The sequence below is a fragment of the Tripterygium wilfordii genome, chromosome 17 (assembly GCF_013401445.1).
Source record: "Tripterygium wilfordii isolate XIE 37 chromosome 17, ASM1340144v1, whole genome shotgun sequence".
NCBI classification, from domain to species: domain Eukaryota; kingdom Viridiplantae; phylum Streptophyta; class Magnoliopsida; order Celastrales; family Celastraceae; genus Tripterygium; species Tripterygium wilfordii.
Genome location: NC_052248.1, coordinates 5,001,578 through 5,018,766, shown reverse-complemented (window position 1 = coordinate 5,018,766; position 17,189 = coordinate 5,001,578). Strand labels below are relative to the sequence as shown.

At 35.9% G+C, this 17,189-nt stretch overlaps 2 protein-coding genes across 2 annotated transcripts; one reads left to right on the top strand and one right to left on the bottom strand.

The window, feature by feature from the left end:
* Positions 1-3,604: 3,604 nt before the first annotated feature.
* Positions 3,605-7,614, top strand: LOC119982233 (histone H3-like centromeric protein HTR12). Its single transcript, XM_038825499.1, has 7 exons — positions 3,605-3,739; positions 3,832-3,881; positions 4,238-4,283; positions 4,366-4,484; positions 5,922-5,999; positions 6,448-6,523; positions 7,318-7,614. The coding sequence occupies exons 1-7, from the start codon at positions 3,688-3,690 to the stop codon at positions 7,371-7,373; spliced, it is 477 nt and encodes a 158-aa protein (XP_038681427.1). The 5' UTR covers positions 3,605-3,687; the 3' UTR covers positions 7,374-7,614.
* Positions 7,615-14,428: 6,814 nt separating this feature from the next.
* Positions 14,429-16,148, bottom strand: LOC119982993 (hydroquinone glucosyltransferase). Its single transcript, XM_038826627.1, has one exon. The coding sequence runs from the start codon at positions 15,993-15,995 to the stop codon at positions 14,598-14,600; it is 1,398 nt and encodes a 465-aa protein (XP_038682555.1). The 5' UTR covers positions 15,996-16,148; the 3' UTR covers positions 14,429-14,597.
* Between the last annotated feature and the right edge of the window lie 1,041 nt (positions 16,149-17,189).

Genomic DNA, 17,189 nt, shown 5'->3' with positions numbered 1-17,189 from the left:
TGGCATATATGAGATGGGATTTCTGATAAAATATCAAGTGTAAGTTTTTTCTCTAGAAAGCCAAACGCATAATGTTAGAAATCTCATCCAAAACACTTGAGATCCTTCTGAATTTGGCCAAAAGACAGAGAATTCCAGGTGTACGAACTGGATGAAACACTTATTTGTCTCCGAAGAATTGAGGCCATAGGGGTATCATCCAAGCTTTAGAAATAATGCCTTCGCAGTCTTGGTGGTGACACCAAAATTCCTGACGAGATGGATTATTTGGAGTAGGAGAAGTGGGGTTTGATGCTATTTGGAGTAACAATGGCTTTGATAAGATGCTGAGCAAGTGAGCATACTAAGTGTGTGACACGGGTTGATGGGAATAAATTCTTCCAAGAATTGGTGGCGACAATTCTATCTAGCCTCTCCTCAATAAAGCCATTTCAAGAGGTGGGGCTTATTTGCACTCCACGGATTCCCATTCGTACCCTAAAACATAAAAAAAAATCATAGCCTGGAAAACACTCCACACGTCAACCTATTCTCATTCCCTCCTTCTCCCTTTTCTGTCCTCTCCCTCTTTGTTTCTTCCCTTTCCTCTCTCTTTAAAATCTTCAACGCCACCGTCCTTCTCTTTCCTCACCTCTCTCCCCCGCATCAAGCAACAGTAAGCACATCTTCCAACCTCCATCATCTGTCCTCTCAAAAATACGCGGCCGCTACTTGGGAAAAGTTTCACGCCAGTCTGGGTATGTAATCAAATAGTCCCAATGCTTGCAGTAGAAATATTTAACTCTCTGCCCACAACTATTTATAACTATAATATTTTGAGTACGGTTGATGAGAAACTCATGTCCACTCAATTGAGTCAATCTTATAACGAAAACTCTAAATGACCCAACTTTTTTTAACCCAACAAATCCCAAGTCTAGGCGGCACCTAGGTGGTATGCTTAGTAAGAATGCCAACATGGAATGAATTGTTGACATGACACACATTTTTGAAAATCATATTTTCGTTCTCTCCCTCACTCCTATGATGTTTAAAATTTGAAAATCAAATACTACCTCTTTTATCTCCCACTTTCCTTTTCTCTTCCACTTTCATGATTTAATCATATCTCATTTAACTACAAATAGACAAGTAAATCATTCATATTCATGGATTACATTGAAAAGGAATGTGATTACATTGTTTTTTTTTACATACAGACATGTGATTACATTGTTTTTTGACATACAGACCTGCGATTACATTGTTTTTTTTTGCCACAAACATGTGGTTACACTGTTTTTTTTGGCCCCACAGACCTGCATTTACATGGTTTTTTTGCCTCACAGACCTGCATTTACATTGTTTTTTTACCAAAGTTTCAGAACAATGTAAATTGTCAAACCTAGACTAGTAACAAAAGGAAGAACTGAAGCGATACGTACATATCGTCCAGACCTAGATTAGTAACAAAAGGAAGCAGGACAAGTGCTAATCCTATCAAAGCTGGCCGTCTTGATAGTGCAAAGAAGGTGTTCACAGCGAGATATTGCCTCATGGAATGCGATGATAGCTGGGGTGTATCTGTTTTTTTTTTTGAAAAAACATAAAAAAATGGGTGTATTCAGACAAGGATAAATTTTAATGAGGTTTCTTAGTTTTGGGGTGTGAATGAGAGTCCATGGAATGCATATAACCTCACCATTCCAAGATGGGATGGGGGGAGCTGTAATGTGGATTGCAGTTATTACTTGAAATCTTTTTAATCTTAATCGTTCATTTCGTCCTACGGTCAAGCGTAAACACAACTCAAAAAAACAAAAATATGCGTCAGTTCCTCTTCTATCTTCTTATTCTCTGAAGCATAACAAATCAACAATGGTTCTTCTCCAACATTGAAGCAGTTTTCTTATGTCTCTTCCTTATCAAACAAATAATAAATGTTTCCAAGGAGGATGAGCCAAGGAGATTCTGTTGATGTCGATGTTAGAGATGAGCTTATAATGAATGTCTATTCGCTATTGGCTCCTGAGATTTTTGGGGGACATTGAGCCAAAGAGGTTAGGTCTCAATCGAACAAAGGGAAGGGAGAGGGTAGAGTGAAGAGGAAAGAGCGTAGCAAATATGAGATGAGACGGAATGAAGGGGAATAGAAAGCATCTTTTTTTTTGAATGGTTTTACTCTTGACCGTTGGATGAAATGAATGGTTAAGATCCATATGATTTCAAATAATAGCTGCAATGTAGATTGCAGCGCCTCCCATCCCTTCCAAAATCTTGGTTTTTGGGGTCTCCAGTTAATGCTTAGTAATTGTTCTAGTGTGGATTTCTATGTTTTTGTTGGGTGTACTTTGGTTTTTAATAGATTGTGTTCTTCTTAGGTTTTTTGGTATTATGTAGATAGACTTCTTAACATCTCTTGTTTTTGGAGGTTACCGTTATGTTGGTTTTGTTACATATATATATTGTTTGAATGAGTGATTATTTGGGCGAGTGTTATATGCTTGTGATGATCAAGAGGTGGTATCCTCACCCCTCCTATTTAGTAATCCCATCCCGTAATAATCGGTTTGTATTTTTATATTATTTTATGTTTGATTTGATATTTGATTTTTTTGATTTGCATATGATTTGACATTAGATTCACATTTCCATAATTCGTTTTCCCACCCCCAACAATTAAATAAAATTACTTATTATATCACATCAAAGTAGATTGACGGGTACATTTAATGTATGCTACAAGTTGTTCACTGTATGGAGTGACCAATTTGTTTCCAGAATCATAACTATATCTAAACCACTGAATCATAATAAGAGGCATCGAGTAATCATATGTTAATGCCAATTGAACGAAGTGATTACCATTCACAAATCCCATTGCGATAGTTATACGCTCATGTCGAGGTGGGGTATAGAACGCAGGGGCAAAAAAGTGAGTTAAGAAGGTGTAACACCACATTGTACTTAGAAGCAATCAAGTGACTCATATTTGGCATTGACTTCCAGTTCTCAAGCGGTGCTGGTCTATCTGTTTCAAAAAATACCAGTGAGTTATGGATAGAAAATACACGCTCATAACCATCAAATAGATCAACTAATGGGTCGTTCCGTACAGTGAATAACTTGCAGCATACATTAAATGTACCCATCAATCTGCTTTAATGTGATATAATAAGTTACCTTATTTAATTGTTAGGGTGGGAAAACCAATTATGAAAATGCGAATTTAATATCAAGTCGCATGTAAATAAAAAGAATCAAATATCAAATCAAACATAAAATAATATAAAAAATACAAACCAATTATTGGGGATGAGATTACTAAATAGGGGGTGAGGATACCACCTCTCTTTTACAATATGCAACACACAAACAAAGGATAGTGGTTGAGGATTTCATCTAGAGCTACAACGGAGCAATTTGTAACATAATACATAAATATTTGCCTCATGTAAACGACCATTTTTTAAAAAAAAATTAATCACATTAGAAATAATCATTCAACAATTATATACCCATATGCCATATTCTCATACTTTTTTTTGACTTCAAAATATATTTGGGTTTTTATTATATAAAAACTCTGATCATTATTATTTAAGAAATGAAATATTTTTTTTATCCGGCAAGTAAATAAATAAATAAAAAGCGGGAGCCGGTTTTTCGAAATGTTCTCACCTCGTCTCTGCGATTTCAAATCCATCAATGGCGAGAACCAAACAAGTTGCCCCCAGGAGACCAAAACGAAGACAATCTGGTGAGATATTTGGTTTCAATCTCGATCTTGGCATAATGACTCTCCCTCCCTCTTATTTAACCCGTTCGTTTCGTTTCTCTGATCACTGACAGATCGAGTGGCCTCCACTGCCGAATCAACTCCACCTTCTGCACCGCCTTCAGTAAGTCTGTTTCTTCTTTTTTTCTTTTTAGTCACTACAGTCGCCAACCAACTGAATCAAACTTTTCAAGACCATCATGCGTGTTCAGTTTTCAGTGAAAATTTTAGGAAATTCGTCCCTGCTGCTGCAAATTAGTGCAGCCAAGCTGTTTGTTTTTGTTTTTCCTGACGTGGTTAGTTGCTCTGAAGCCCTAAGAACGACCAATTTCATTTTTGAGGTTTTCCAGTGATATGTTTCTCTAAAACCCTAACAACGTGAAATTTTAGATTTAAAGCATTCCGTTTTATATTTCTTTCAAGTTCTGTCTGTTCTGGTGGGATCTAAGTTAGGTTTTGTTCTTCCTTAAAAATTTTAAGGGGCCAGGAGAAAGTTCAAGCAAAAAGAGAAGGAATGCTCCACCAGGTGAGTTGCTGTGTATTCTCTTTTCCCAATTTTTAATGATCATAATAGCATTAATTTTCTCTTCTTCTTTGAAATTCTAAAGCTACCCCAACTCAGAGGAAGCCTCATCGCTTCAAGCCTGGTACAGTTGCTCTTCAAGAAATTCGGCGTTTCCAGAAGAGTTGGAAGTTGCTCATCCCAGCTGCTCCTTTCATGAGAACTGTTAGCTCTCTCTCTCTCTCTCTCTCTGCCTCTACCGTATGAGTCTTTGTATGGGTGGAGTGTCCAACATAAACTGCTTTAAGCCTTTAACTGATCTTTATTTTAGTATCTAATGAATTAGTTCACAGATGCACAAGTATATAAGCATCAGGGTAGCAATTGAAGGGAGATGAGAGTAAAGATTTTTAAGATGTCATTCTGCCTTAACACATTATATATCCTCAACTCAGAGCAGTGTGGTTGTCTACAGGGTACATTGTCTTTGTGCTTCTGTAAAATTCTTGGTAGCAAGTGACCTTTTTAGGTTCATGGTTGATTGGGTCCTTGAATGAGTATTTATTTTTCGATGATGATTTTAGCCATCTTGTGAGAGCTCCTAGCTGCCTATTTATATGTTAAAAGGTAATTATCTTTTTTGTTTGCTACTATTATCTGTGTGCCATCCTGGATTTTCTTCCCTTTCTATCGTGTAAATAACTTATGATCCATGGACCATTATTCAGTGCTGGAATTTTTTTCCCTAAAATGTAGCCTTATTCCTTATATTTAGCCTGGATAATATCCCAATTTCACTTCTCAATTCAACTTTAAATGATATTTGGATTATTAGATTTTGTCTGTCATAATGGAATCATAGACAGATAATCCAGGAAACCAAAATCTTTCTTCATTTCCTCAGTAACCTATGTTTTGAATTTATGATCATTAAGTTTTGATTAGTAAAATTGCTTTTGTGTGTCAATTATATACTTCTAAAGTTTGTCCCTCTCACATTTATAGGCTATTTGAGAAACATAAAATAGACAATGTTGTGGAAGATTTTTAATTATAGGTAATATTGACCTTAGCTTCTTTTTTTCCCTACTTTCACGTAAGTGATGGTTGTAGAGGCTGTACAACCTTCTTTGTTTCTTAAAAGCAACATAGATAACTGGATTCAGATTCACAATTGTGCTGGCTGGGTGTTGAAAATCAACGTTAGAGGTCTTGCTTGTTTTCTTTAATCTCTGAGCAGTGCTTGATCGTAGTTATTGCCATAGGAATGGGATTCATATTGCATTACCGGACTTTACCCAAAATTAAAGTTGAACACCTGTCTAGACCTTTTGCTTCAAGTGGATTATACTATCATATGAATTTTTATCTAATTTAGCCCTTCATATATGATATTAATCATGAAACCAAATTTTGGAAAATGATTATTTGAAGTAGAAGATATCATAGAATGAATGCACATTCTGGTCTGTAATCCTGAAACAAAATTTTGATTAGCTGTAATTGTCTTTTTTTCCCATAGAACCTACTCTTCTTTTATGACAAAGATTCTGTATAGTTGTATGTTAAGGTGGCCCTTCTGTATTCATTGTTTGTCTTTTAGGCATATTACTGTAATGAGTTTATTGAAATGTGCTCAACAGTCATTTTCATTTGTCACAGGTCAAGGAAATCACCACTCAATTTGCTCCTCCAGAAATCAGCCGCTGGACAGCTGAAGCTTTAGTAGCACTGCAAGAGGTACCTTGGCTTTTTTAAATTGCTAAATACAATGTCTAGATGCTTACACTAGGAAAGGTTGAGTGATTGCACCTTCATTGTTCTAAACTCTGTGGTTACATCTTCTACTTTTCAGTTTTACGTCTGATACCATTGATAAACATGTGAATCCTCTTCGCGGTGAACATATTTAACTTTTCACTCCATAAAGTGTTATCTTGAAAAAATCTTGTTTCATACTGATGATTTAATTTATTACCAGTTGGTTTTTTGTTCTATTTAGTTCAGAGTGTCTACAATCCCTAAGTGTTTTTTTTTTTTTTTTTTTGTAATTTGAATAAGACTGGTGTTAATTGCTCTATCTTGCTTCCTGCTCTTTTAGTACCCGGGAAAATTGTCCTACCACGATTCGGAAAAATCATGTAATAGATCTAATGCATAATGATCATTAGCTTGGCTTTTTTTGTAGGCTGCAGAGGATTTCTTGGTTCATTTGTTCGAAGATGGAATGCTATGTGCGATTCATGCCAAGAGAGTTACGCTGAGTAAGTTATAGACCAGAGAAAAGTATCTTATGGTCTTTCCTACCCATGCATATCTTTTTTGTACGAATTTGGATACTGCTTTTAACCAAGTTAAGGAAAAAGGTGAAACATGTTTCAGCAATGGAAAATTGTTCCACAAACAGCTTATTAACACGTTCTTGGCCATTCTCTTCTTCCATTTTTTCACTAAAAACTGATAGTTTTACTTTATCCGAGGAATGTTGATTTTTCCAATTCTCAAACTAATTCAATCCTTAATATTTACCTCATTTGTATAGTCTATTTTCATTTCACTTATTGTTTCATTTCTTTCTTTCTTTTTCGGGTGTGGCTAGACTAGCCTTAGAACTTTTTATGAGCTTTCTATCACTTTTGGAATTCCATTACTGTTCTAGGCTTGTACTGTGGCAAAAATATTGGGCTTCTCTACCTATTATCTGGACAACTTTTACTAGCTCTTTTACATGAAATCTTAAAAATAGGACCACAGGTTCATGTCCTTAAAAGTATACCAATTTCTCATCCTCTATTAGAACAGTAGATATGAAATCATACAACATATAATTTCTGATTTGATTTGTTAGAATGACAGAGTTCTCACCTGCATGGCTTTGTGTTTGAGATAATTAATACCAACCGTTTTGATCAATTGTAGATGACAGTTATCCAACTTTCCATGCCATCTTGTTTTGCCTTCCCTGTTATACTCTCTTCATATATATTCAGACAATGCTAAACCTTGTTAACATCTTTTTAAAAATATTGTTTTCTCTATTTGTTTTTTGTTGCCTCAGTGAAAAAGGATTTGGAATTGGCTCGTCGTATTGGAGGGAAGGGGCAGCCTTGGTGAGGTGCGACATGCGATTCCATGGCCCGGTTATTGTAACCATTACCATAGATTACAATTGGTGTTTCATGTACAAACTATTTTGTTATACGGTTACTGGTAATCAGAAAATAGGCAAGAGAGTTGGCTGTGATTATGCTGTCAGGAAAAATGTTGGAAACCTTAACTGTTAGGAAATTAATTGTATTTTTTAACATTGACTCGGTCTTTTTTAGAAGGAGAATCTGTTGGGGATTAATTAGAAGAGTTTCCATAGTTTAAATCTGTGTGTCTCTCTGTTACATAGTGACATAGGCAAGTGAATCTTGTCTGGTTACACTATAATGCTGGGTTCATTGCGGTTCCCCCAGTTAGTTCGGTTCATCTATTGCAGCCTATGATGACAGGGAAAGCCGGGCCGAGAACTGGACAAAAGAAGAAAAGGGGCGCTTGCACTTCGGACTTGGGGAAAGAGAAAGCAAAGCCATTGAAGGGGGGAACAACTATATATATGTACAAAAATAAGTAATTCTATTAAATTTTATGGGCATATATGTTACTTACGTCAGAAGTACATCATCAAGGTCGTTATTGATCTACCCTAAACTTTGCTAAAATGACCTGAATTGCCGCATCAACACGAGATTCAAAACATGCTTCAACACGAGTTTCGGTAATCTCCATTGTAGCTTGAACACGGGCATCAAAAGTCTCTTCCAACTAAAAGCTCTATCCAACTTAGATTATCAATAACTTATCCATGCGAGAAGCTCTTGACAAAAGAAATAGATATTCTTGTGATGGACATTGCGAGATCAATGAAGACTTGGTTGCTACGTCCAAACATGGCTTTACAAAAGGAGATATTCTTGTGATTCTTGGAGGATCCAAATTTAAAAGTATACGTGCATCTATGACTCAGATTTGAAGTCAAGATTGATGGTCTAGATTTGAGGTTCGTTTTAATCCAAAGGTTGTGCATGAAACAACACATTAATATACCGGTAGTGATATACATATATAGGATTTGTGTACATAAAAGATATATAATGATGTGACAGCTGACTAGATATGCAGACTAGACAAATTCAAAAATAAAAAATCAAACCCTACAAATTACTTTTATCTATCCTCATATCTCTCACGGCCAATAATGGACCTCCGTCGTCTGGCCACCGATATGACCACCGTTGCAATCAAAAGAAGCGTCCGGCCCCCCAAGAGCAATGCCCAGTCACCACTTGCCGTCACCGGTTGTTGATTTTGTCGGAAATCCATCATGAAGCCATGAGTATCCACCGAACAAAATTCACAGATCCGGTTGATTTCGGTGTTGGTTTGGCGACCCAATACCACCAATGGACTCCCCTACGTGAGGAGCACCTAGCCCAGCCATTCGTCGACCGAAATGGCCACCGAAAAACGGAGACCCACCTCGAAGGTATGATCCAGTGCGTTATTACACTATACATTTGGCAGTGTATTTAGCTTTTTCTGTTGATTGAATGTCTTATGGATTACTTGTGAAGCTTGATAGTGGGTTATTGCACTGTCATAACGAAAAGTATAATTATTTTGTTTCATGGTTTGTTTGGAAAATATAGTTAACTACACTAACAGTTTGGGAAATTTAGCTTATGTTGTCTCATTCGATGATTTAGTAGTTTATTTTTTTTCATGATTTGTTTGAAAAATATAGTTAACTACACTGTCAGTATGCATAACGTATTTGAGATTAGTAGGTCCTGTAGTTTTTTTTTGTTTCATTGTTTGGCTAGAAAAGTGATATAAATACACTTGTAGAATGCATAATGCAGAATTGGGGAATTTAGTTTGTGTCGTCTCATTCTATGATTTAGTAGTTTATTTTGTTTCATGGTTTGTTTGAAAAATATAGTTAACTACACTGCCAATATGCATAATGTATTTGAGATTGGTCATGTTGTTTTTTTTTTGTTTGATTGTTTGGTTAGTTTTTTTCAGTTGATTGAACGTCTTATGGATTACTTGTGAAGCTTAACAATGGGTTATTGCACTGTCATGACAAAAAATGTACTTATTAGGAAAGTGGACTGAATTGGGTGAATTCATTGGAACTATTTTACTATTTTCTAACTACACTGCCAGTCTGCATAATGTTTCCCTAGTTGTTCCAGGTTCTTATTATCTTATTCAACGTATTTTGATGAAGACTGGAGTTTATGTTTGTGTTTCTGTATGAATTTGTTGAGACTAAGTTGGATGTGGTAGATGCTCACGTTTTTCCTTTTAGATTTGTTGTAACTGAGTTGAATGTGGTAGATGCTAATTTTATTCCTTTTAGATTTTGTTGCCATTGAAGTATTATTTGCTAAAAAAGTTGAACAATTTGTTGGTGATGAATATTGTCATTCCTTTAATATGTCTTTCATGGTGAGACTTTATCACTGGGTATACCCATTTTTTTCATGGCAGTGACTTATTACATTATATATTTGCACAATGTATTTGTTTGCCAGTTTATAATGCATTACGAATTACCAGTGTATTTAGCACTGCTGTTTATTACATAGTCATTTTCCTTGTTAAATACATTGGTTTCACTTTTTATGGCATATGAATTATTACACTCTAGTATGATAGTGTAATAATGACAGAGTCATTTCATTTTGGTGTTGATATTATATGAGTTATTACATTATCAATCACTAAATTTATGTATTTATCAAACAAATGTATGTTTCAATATTGTTTTGTAGTGAAGAGATGAGTTTTCAATCAAGAGGAGGTCAATAACGAAGGATGCGAATGGTGATTACAAATATCTGATATTTACATGCGGGAGGTTGGATAACAAGACGATGGGAAGTGGAATATTACATTGTTTGAAGATATCCACAACCATGATCTAAGTCATTGTCATTCTAGATTCTTCGTGTGTAACAAGGAAATAAACCCAAGTGTGAAAATGCAACAAGAGATTAATGATATTGTTGGAATTCGACCGAACAAGAGTTACAATTCATTTGTCATTGGTGCCGATGGGCAAGATAATTTTACAATGTATTTGATTCTCAGTTGTTAATGCATTACGAATTATCAGTGTATTTAACCAAGCTAATCATGGCAGTGACTTATTACATTATGTTTTGACAGTGTATTTGTTTCCCATTTTTTGGCAAGTTCGATTGTTATCATGCAGTACCTTATTACATTATGTTTTTGACAGTGTATTTGTTTTTCAGTATTTAATACATTACGTATTAACAGTGTATTTTACTACTAATAGAGGAGAGAGTCTAAAGAGAGAGAAGCGGAAAAAAAAAGTGGGCATTTAGGGTTTTGTGTCAATATATCTATGTAGCATGCCTAGTTGGCATGCCACATAGATTACGTATATTATGTATCTAAAAAATTATGTATGTATGTCATTTTCCTTAAAATACAAAGCTTTCATCTTAATTTGCTACTTGTGTGCAATTACTAGGTTATGGATGGTGGAGATTTTATGAAGTTAAATCAAATCTTCCAAGGGTTGAGATTAGAAGTTACATTGATGGCCAAGATCATGTGAAGCACTACATCTGATGGCTAGTATTGAAGGAGAAGCTCTTTCTTAGTATGGATCTTTATCACCTTCGCTCTTTGGAGACATTTTTTGGAAAAGTAAGAAATTACAGCTCTCAAGTTGCTCAAGCTTTCAAGCCTACATTCTTTTAGATTCTAAGCTTCTACCCATGAGTTATAGTAGAAAACTTCATCAATTTGCTAATGCAAAGAGGTTGTCCTACCCATCAGCTACTCAAGTTTGTATTTCTCTCAAAAATACCTCTCAAGCTAAACTTCTAAACCCTCACGTGAGGTTGTGTGAATCTTATTGAGTGTTCTCAATCAAAAATAGGTTCGTGCTACCTTGTGAGAACCTTGTTCTACCATACTTGCAAAATTCCCTTGTGAGGGCATTTGTAAACTTGAAGTTTGGGGGAGTTCATTGAAACCCATGTGTAGAGAGTTTTGTGAGGCTCTTAAAACCACACCTTAGTGGAGTTGAAAAAGTACTAAGTTGGTGAACCTAGGTAGTGGATATAGGAGAAGGGTCTCTGAACCACTCTAAATATTTGTGACGATTTTTGATTTTTTGCTTTATTACTTGCCTAATTGCTTACTTGCTTTCAAAATCGATTATGGTCATTGAAGACCTTGCATTAAAATAAGTTTTCTACCCTTATGTGTTGAGGATTTGTGTGAGGTTTATTATTTGTATTAGTGGAGATCTCTCTAGATCATTAGGTTGATTGTTTAAGTAGATTAAGCCTCTTGTTCATAATCTGTCCCGAATATGCCCTACTTAGTTGACTCGGTTCTCTTGTGATTTTGGACTTGAATTTGATATATATTGTTCATTAGGGTATTGTTAATTTGTGTATGAAATTTGGATTGATTTGAAGTTGAATTGCTAGGTAAACCATTGTATACCCAATTGTAGTGCTTGTTTTATGCTTATTGCCCAATTGGTGATATTTGAGTGCTTAGATAGTTTATTTGACTTGATTATCTTGTCATACATCACATTTGTATCACATTGTGCATTGATTGAAATTGACTTAGGATAATCACTAGAGACCAACTTGTATGTGATTTGGTGATTACTTTGTTGAATTTGGTGTAGGGGATTCTCATTTGGAATTTGGAGACACAATTCATCCCATCCTATTGTGTTATCCAAGATCACTACAAGAAAACAGTTTTTTTAGCGACGGAAGTTTATTTTTTTATCCATTAATTGCGACAGAAATTTCGTCGCAACTTAATTCTGTCGCTAAAAGTCCGTCGCTAATCAGTCACTAAATTCCGTCGCAATTTACCATTGCTAATTATTTGCGACGATAGTTTTTGTGATGGACAAATTTCCATCGCAAATAGGATTAGCGATGGAATTTCACTGTTTTGCGATGAAAAATTCTATCACAAAAAACCTATTTTCTTGTAGTGGATCCCTCAGAAGAGAGAAGAAGTAGCAAAGGAAAAAGAGAAAGGAAGTGTCAATCAAGGAAGAAGAGAGAAGCGGCTGAAGGAAGGAAGAAGAGAAAGGAATGATATTAGATTCCAAACAAGGATTATCCGCGAAGTTAAGTTTTGATAAGCAAAAGCCTTTATGCAGCCTTTGCTTTGGAAAATAAATGGCCGGGAGGTCATATTAGAGGGGATTCACTTGTTGTCATTGATGGCTTGCCTCAATCCCCTCTTGCTGATACACATTTTAGACATAAAAGTCCAAGAATTTTAGATGGTATTTTCGTCAATAAAAAATATTTTTTAAAATTATTTATTTTTAATGGAATAAATATTATGCAATGATGAATTTCATGGGTTGAAAAAATTTAGAGTTGAACTATTGTAATAAAAGTTTGATTTGAGATATCTATTACTAATTAATCATTGAAAAACTAAAAATTAAAGGATAAAATAAAAGTAAGAAATGATTACATCATAATAATTATAACCCTAAATGATTGAGTAGATAAAAATTAGAGCCACTTCATAGAGTGCTTTTGTGGGGACATGGCAATATCTAAGCTACGTTATCCATTTTGTGAGTGGTTCAAAGGCCTTTTTGAGATTATATTGCTAATTTGAATCGTAGGTCCCTCACTCGATGATATTAACGTTTGTTGGAGCCAATATATATTTGTTGGTATAGGGAAATAATGAAGAAGATTAGGGTACAAAAAGTCCTTTAAAAAATATTCGAGTTTATTTATATAGTTGGCAATTAATTAAAGATTCAGGTTGCAAAACTCTACCGGATAATCGAATTTGTTCGATTCGGAATAAATTAAGTTTGGATATAAGTTATATGTCCATAATCTGGGTTCAACCACAAAATCTTTGTTCGGTTTAAAACCGGATCCGGGTCTAAATAAAGATATCTTGTCCAATTTATTTATTTGGACTCTAACCCGGATTAGGTTATTGTCCGATTAACTTGTCCAGATTTAAACCAATCTGGAGTTGGTCATTTAAGTATGTTCAAAATCCAATTCGAGTTAGGATCTATATATGTACATATTTCATAAGCACTTGTTATTGTGGAACTTGGAACCGACTGGAAACCATTTTTTTTCCATCCCTACTTAAAGACATGCAATAACAACATTTATCCATAGGATAATAACTAAGTAAATCATTGCGGATGGAACCCACAGATGACGTTAGGCTTACAAAAGCATGTCGTAGAAATGAATGTTTTGCAAAAAATGGTCACATACATTGCATGCAAAGAATGTGCCGACTTTTCTCGTACTCTTTTGAGGAGTCTTCTTCGTGTTGGCTTCTTCATTCTCTGGTTCAAAGAAATAGGCGTTTAGTGATAAAGAAAGATGTTGTGGACCCACGTTCGCGATATTTGTCTAGCATATGATTGAATAAAACATATAGTAAAAGACGTGGCCTCAACATCATGCCAATAAATAATTAAATTATATATATATATATATTGTGGGGAAATTTTTCCGCTCCACCGAACGTATCGTGTATTTTTTTTATTACAAGGGAAGTGAAAGCATGGGAGACACTCGAACTCGAAACCTCTTTAAGACAATACACACATAAATATCATTTGAATTATTTGTGATTCTCATGTATTGTGTATTTTGAGCCTAAACTTTCACATATTTTATTTCAATAACCTCTCTCTCACGTGAACCAAGAACTCTTGGTATTTGGAAAATGAGTATCCAAGTTATCATCTAACTTGATACGAGGCGACAAACAACGTTTGGCCTTGTCTTGTTCCATGTTTTCGTAGATATGTGATGCATGTATCTCTAATACTAATTAATTGCGCCCATTAATTGCCTTCATTTTTCTTCCTTACTAGTTTTCGATCAGTGAAACAGTTTTCTTTTGGAATTGTACGATTGGCGACAAGCAAGTCCCCATTTTCTAGCAGTAAACATAATTTCTGTACTCAAGTTTTGATTTAATATGGTGACAAAGCCATCCAACTACCCCAAATGACTTTTATGACCATCTTCTTGTCGTTTGGGTCCATCAAATTTAACTGGCCGTTCCCACATGCATGTAACCTAATTCCCATAGGTTCTAATACCAGCATGTTTAAATAAAGTGAAGCCAAAACAAAAAAGAGACTGATTATTATACACGTAAAAATTAAAATAGTGCAAAAAGTAGCCACAAAATAAAATATAGAAGAAAAGTAGAACATGATAACACTAATAATATAACACTAATTGATTGCATAATTTATCATTGTTTCTTCCACTGGTTAGCCACTTCAGAGAGTGCCTTTGTGGAAGACCCATCTTCACTAACAACCTTAGCAGCAGCCTCCTTCAGCTCCTTCATTCGACTTCTAACCTTTTTACCCTCTTCACCTTCCATTAGATCTCTGACAACCTTTGCAATCTCATCTCTTCCAATTACTCCATCTTCAGGTCTAGTTTTGGGTCTCAATGCCACTTTTATGTCCTCTGTTAACATCACGGCGTTCATTTTCTGCTCCGCATAGAGTGGCCAAGCAATTAACGGCACGCCGTTGACAACACTCTCTAGCGTCGAATTCCAACCACAATGAGTCAAGAACCCTCCTACCGAACTGTGGCTCAACACCTGGGCCTGAGGGGCCCAGGATGAGACCACTAGACCTCGACCTCTTGTCCTATCCAAAAACCCTTCTGGCAAAAAATCAAGAGGGTCTTTCTGGCTTTCGACGGTGAAAAATGTAGCGTTGGAAACCACATTTGGACTTCTCATCACCCATAAAAATCTTTGCTCGCTGGTTTCCAATCCTAGAGCCAATTCTGTGATCTGATCAAATGAAAGGGTGCCACCGCTACCGAAAGAAACATATAAGACAGACCCAAGTGGCTGATTATCCAACCATTTCAAACACTCCTCCTTCTCCAACCCGCCACTCGACCCGCCTATATTCACAAGTGGTCCAACTGGGTATACCGGCGGCTTACCCGGTTCAAACTTCTGTAAAGATTTTAAAGCTCTACCTTCCAATTCGTCGAAGCTATTTATCATAATACCCTCCGCCAATCTATACCTTTTTACATGGTGGAGAACCCATTTGTACGCATCATTCTTCCGATCCTGAACCGGGTCCAACAAATCCCTCCCTTGAACCGGCACACACCCGGGTATTTCAATCGGTTCGGGCAAATCTCTATACTCACACGAAACCGTTGCATCCAATTTCGGCAAATGAAGAAAGAAAGAAAGAGCCATAGCCGTCGATGGATAGAAAATGTACGGAGCGACATTAAATTCCCTAGCAACATCGAATGCGTCCGTACCAAAAAGATCCACAACCAACGCCACAAGCCTTTTCGTTGCCGCAATCGGCTTCAAGGCCTCGCGCAGAGAAGGAAGAGAGCGTGCAACGATCAACGCAATCCTTACTTCAGCTTTGGCGTCCTGAGGAAAGTCGTCGAGAGAGGGCGGAGGGAGGAAGATGTGGTTAATTTTGTTGTTATGGAGGGAGTTGAGAACGGCTATTTGGGCTTTGGAGGGAGGAGCATCGGTGGGGACGATGAAGGTGATTGAGAATTGGTGGATTAGGAGTCGTTTGGCTAGCTCCACGAGAGGGATTAGGTGACCCATTCCTGGAGTAGGAAGAATGGCTATATGGTGTTCCATGGTCAAATTGATGAGCTTCTCTTGTTGTGTCTGGTTATGGGTGGTTTGTTGTTGAAGAAGAAGAATGAATGGTGGCTAGTTTTATAGATGTTTTGGGGGGGTTGTGTTATACATTTATATTATTATTGTGTGATGGCCGTGCGTCTTTCTTTCAAATTAGTGGGGTCATTCCAAATCAATAATACTATTACTTGTGTTGATTCTTTTAGAATATTATCTTAAAATCAAGTAGAAAAAGGGTCATTCCAAATCAATAATACTATTAATTATAATGATAATGTTTGAGACCCCAAAAAGTAATCCCAACAGACCCTCATTTAATGTGAAGTGTTGGATGTGATGTGAGTCCTATATGTGTGTTTTTAATCAATGGTTATTTTAATGCCTCATAGATTTATGAGACTTTTGGGGGTCAAATTTTAGGGGTTTCTAGCATTGTTCTAATTATAATGGTTGGAGTAAATCATGCTCCATATCAAGATTTTTCTTCTTTTTTTCTTGGGTAAAATTTATGTTTTCCGTATATATATGTAAATACTTTGGAGGGAAGATATTGGATTTGGCATCAACTACTTGTTTTTTTTATGTGAACTGGTTTCAAGTTTCAACTACTTAATAATAATAAATAATAAAAACCCTTTCAAAAAATAAAAACAAGGGAAGGTCAGGTCTGGACAAGGAGTGTAGAATTTCTAGAACGGAGAGATACGTGTAGCTCCTTCCTCTACATCATTTTGGGTTGTGATGTCATTTCAAAGGTAAGGCTTATGTGATCCCCCTTTGGAGTACTACAAGTCATTAATGAATCAGGAGGCTACATTTGAACGTTGGTTGTTGGCAAGGCATTAAACAAATACTGACCCAAAAATTAATAAGGGAGTAACCTAATACAAATACAATACAAACAAATCATGAAAGATTTTATTATATAAAACCAAAAGGTCGCAAAAGTTGAATATAGGGTGGTTGAATTTGCCCAGCATGACTTTTCTTTTATGTATTTTTTTCATTCAAACATTACTCTCCATGTTAATACTTTGTACTTTGTTAAGGCATATGAATATAAGGAGAGGATTCATGTACTTAACGTGTGTTTGGATTGAGAGATTTAGGGAGAAAGGAATAGAAGGGAAGGTAGAATATTTTTCCCTCTCTCATGCTTGGATAGATAAAAAAAAGGGAAAGAAAATCGAT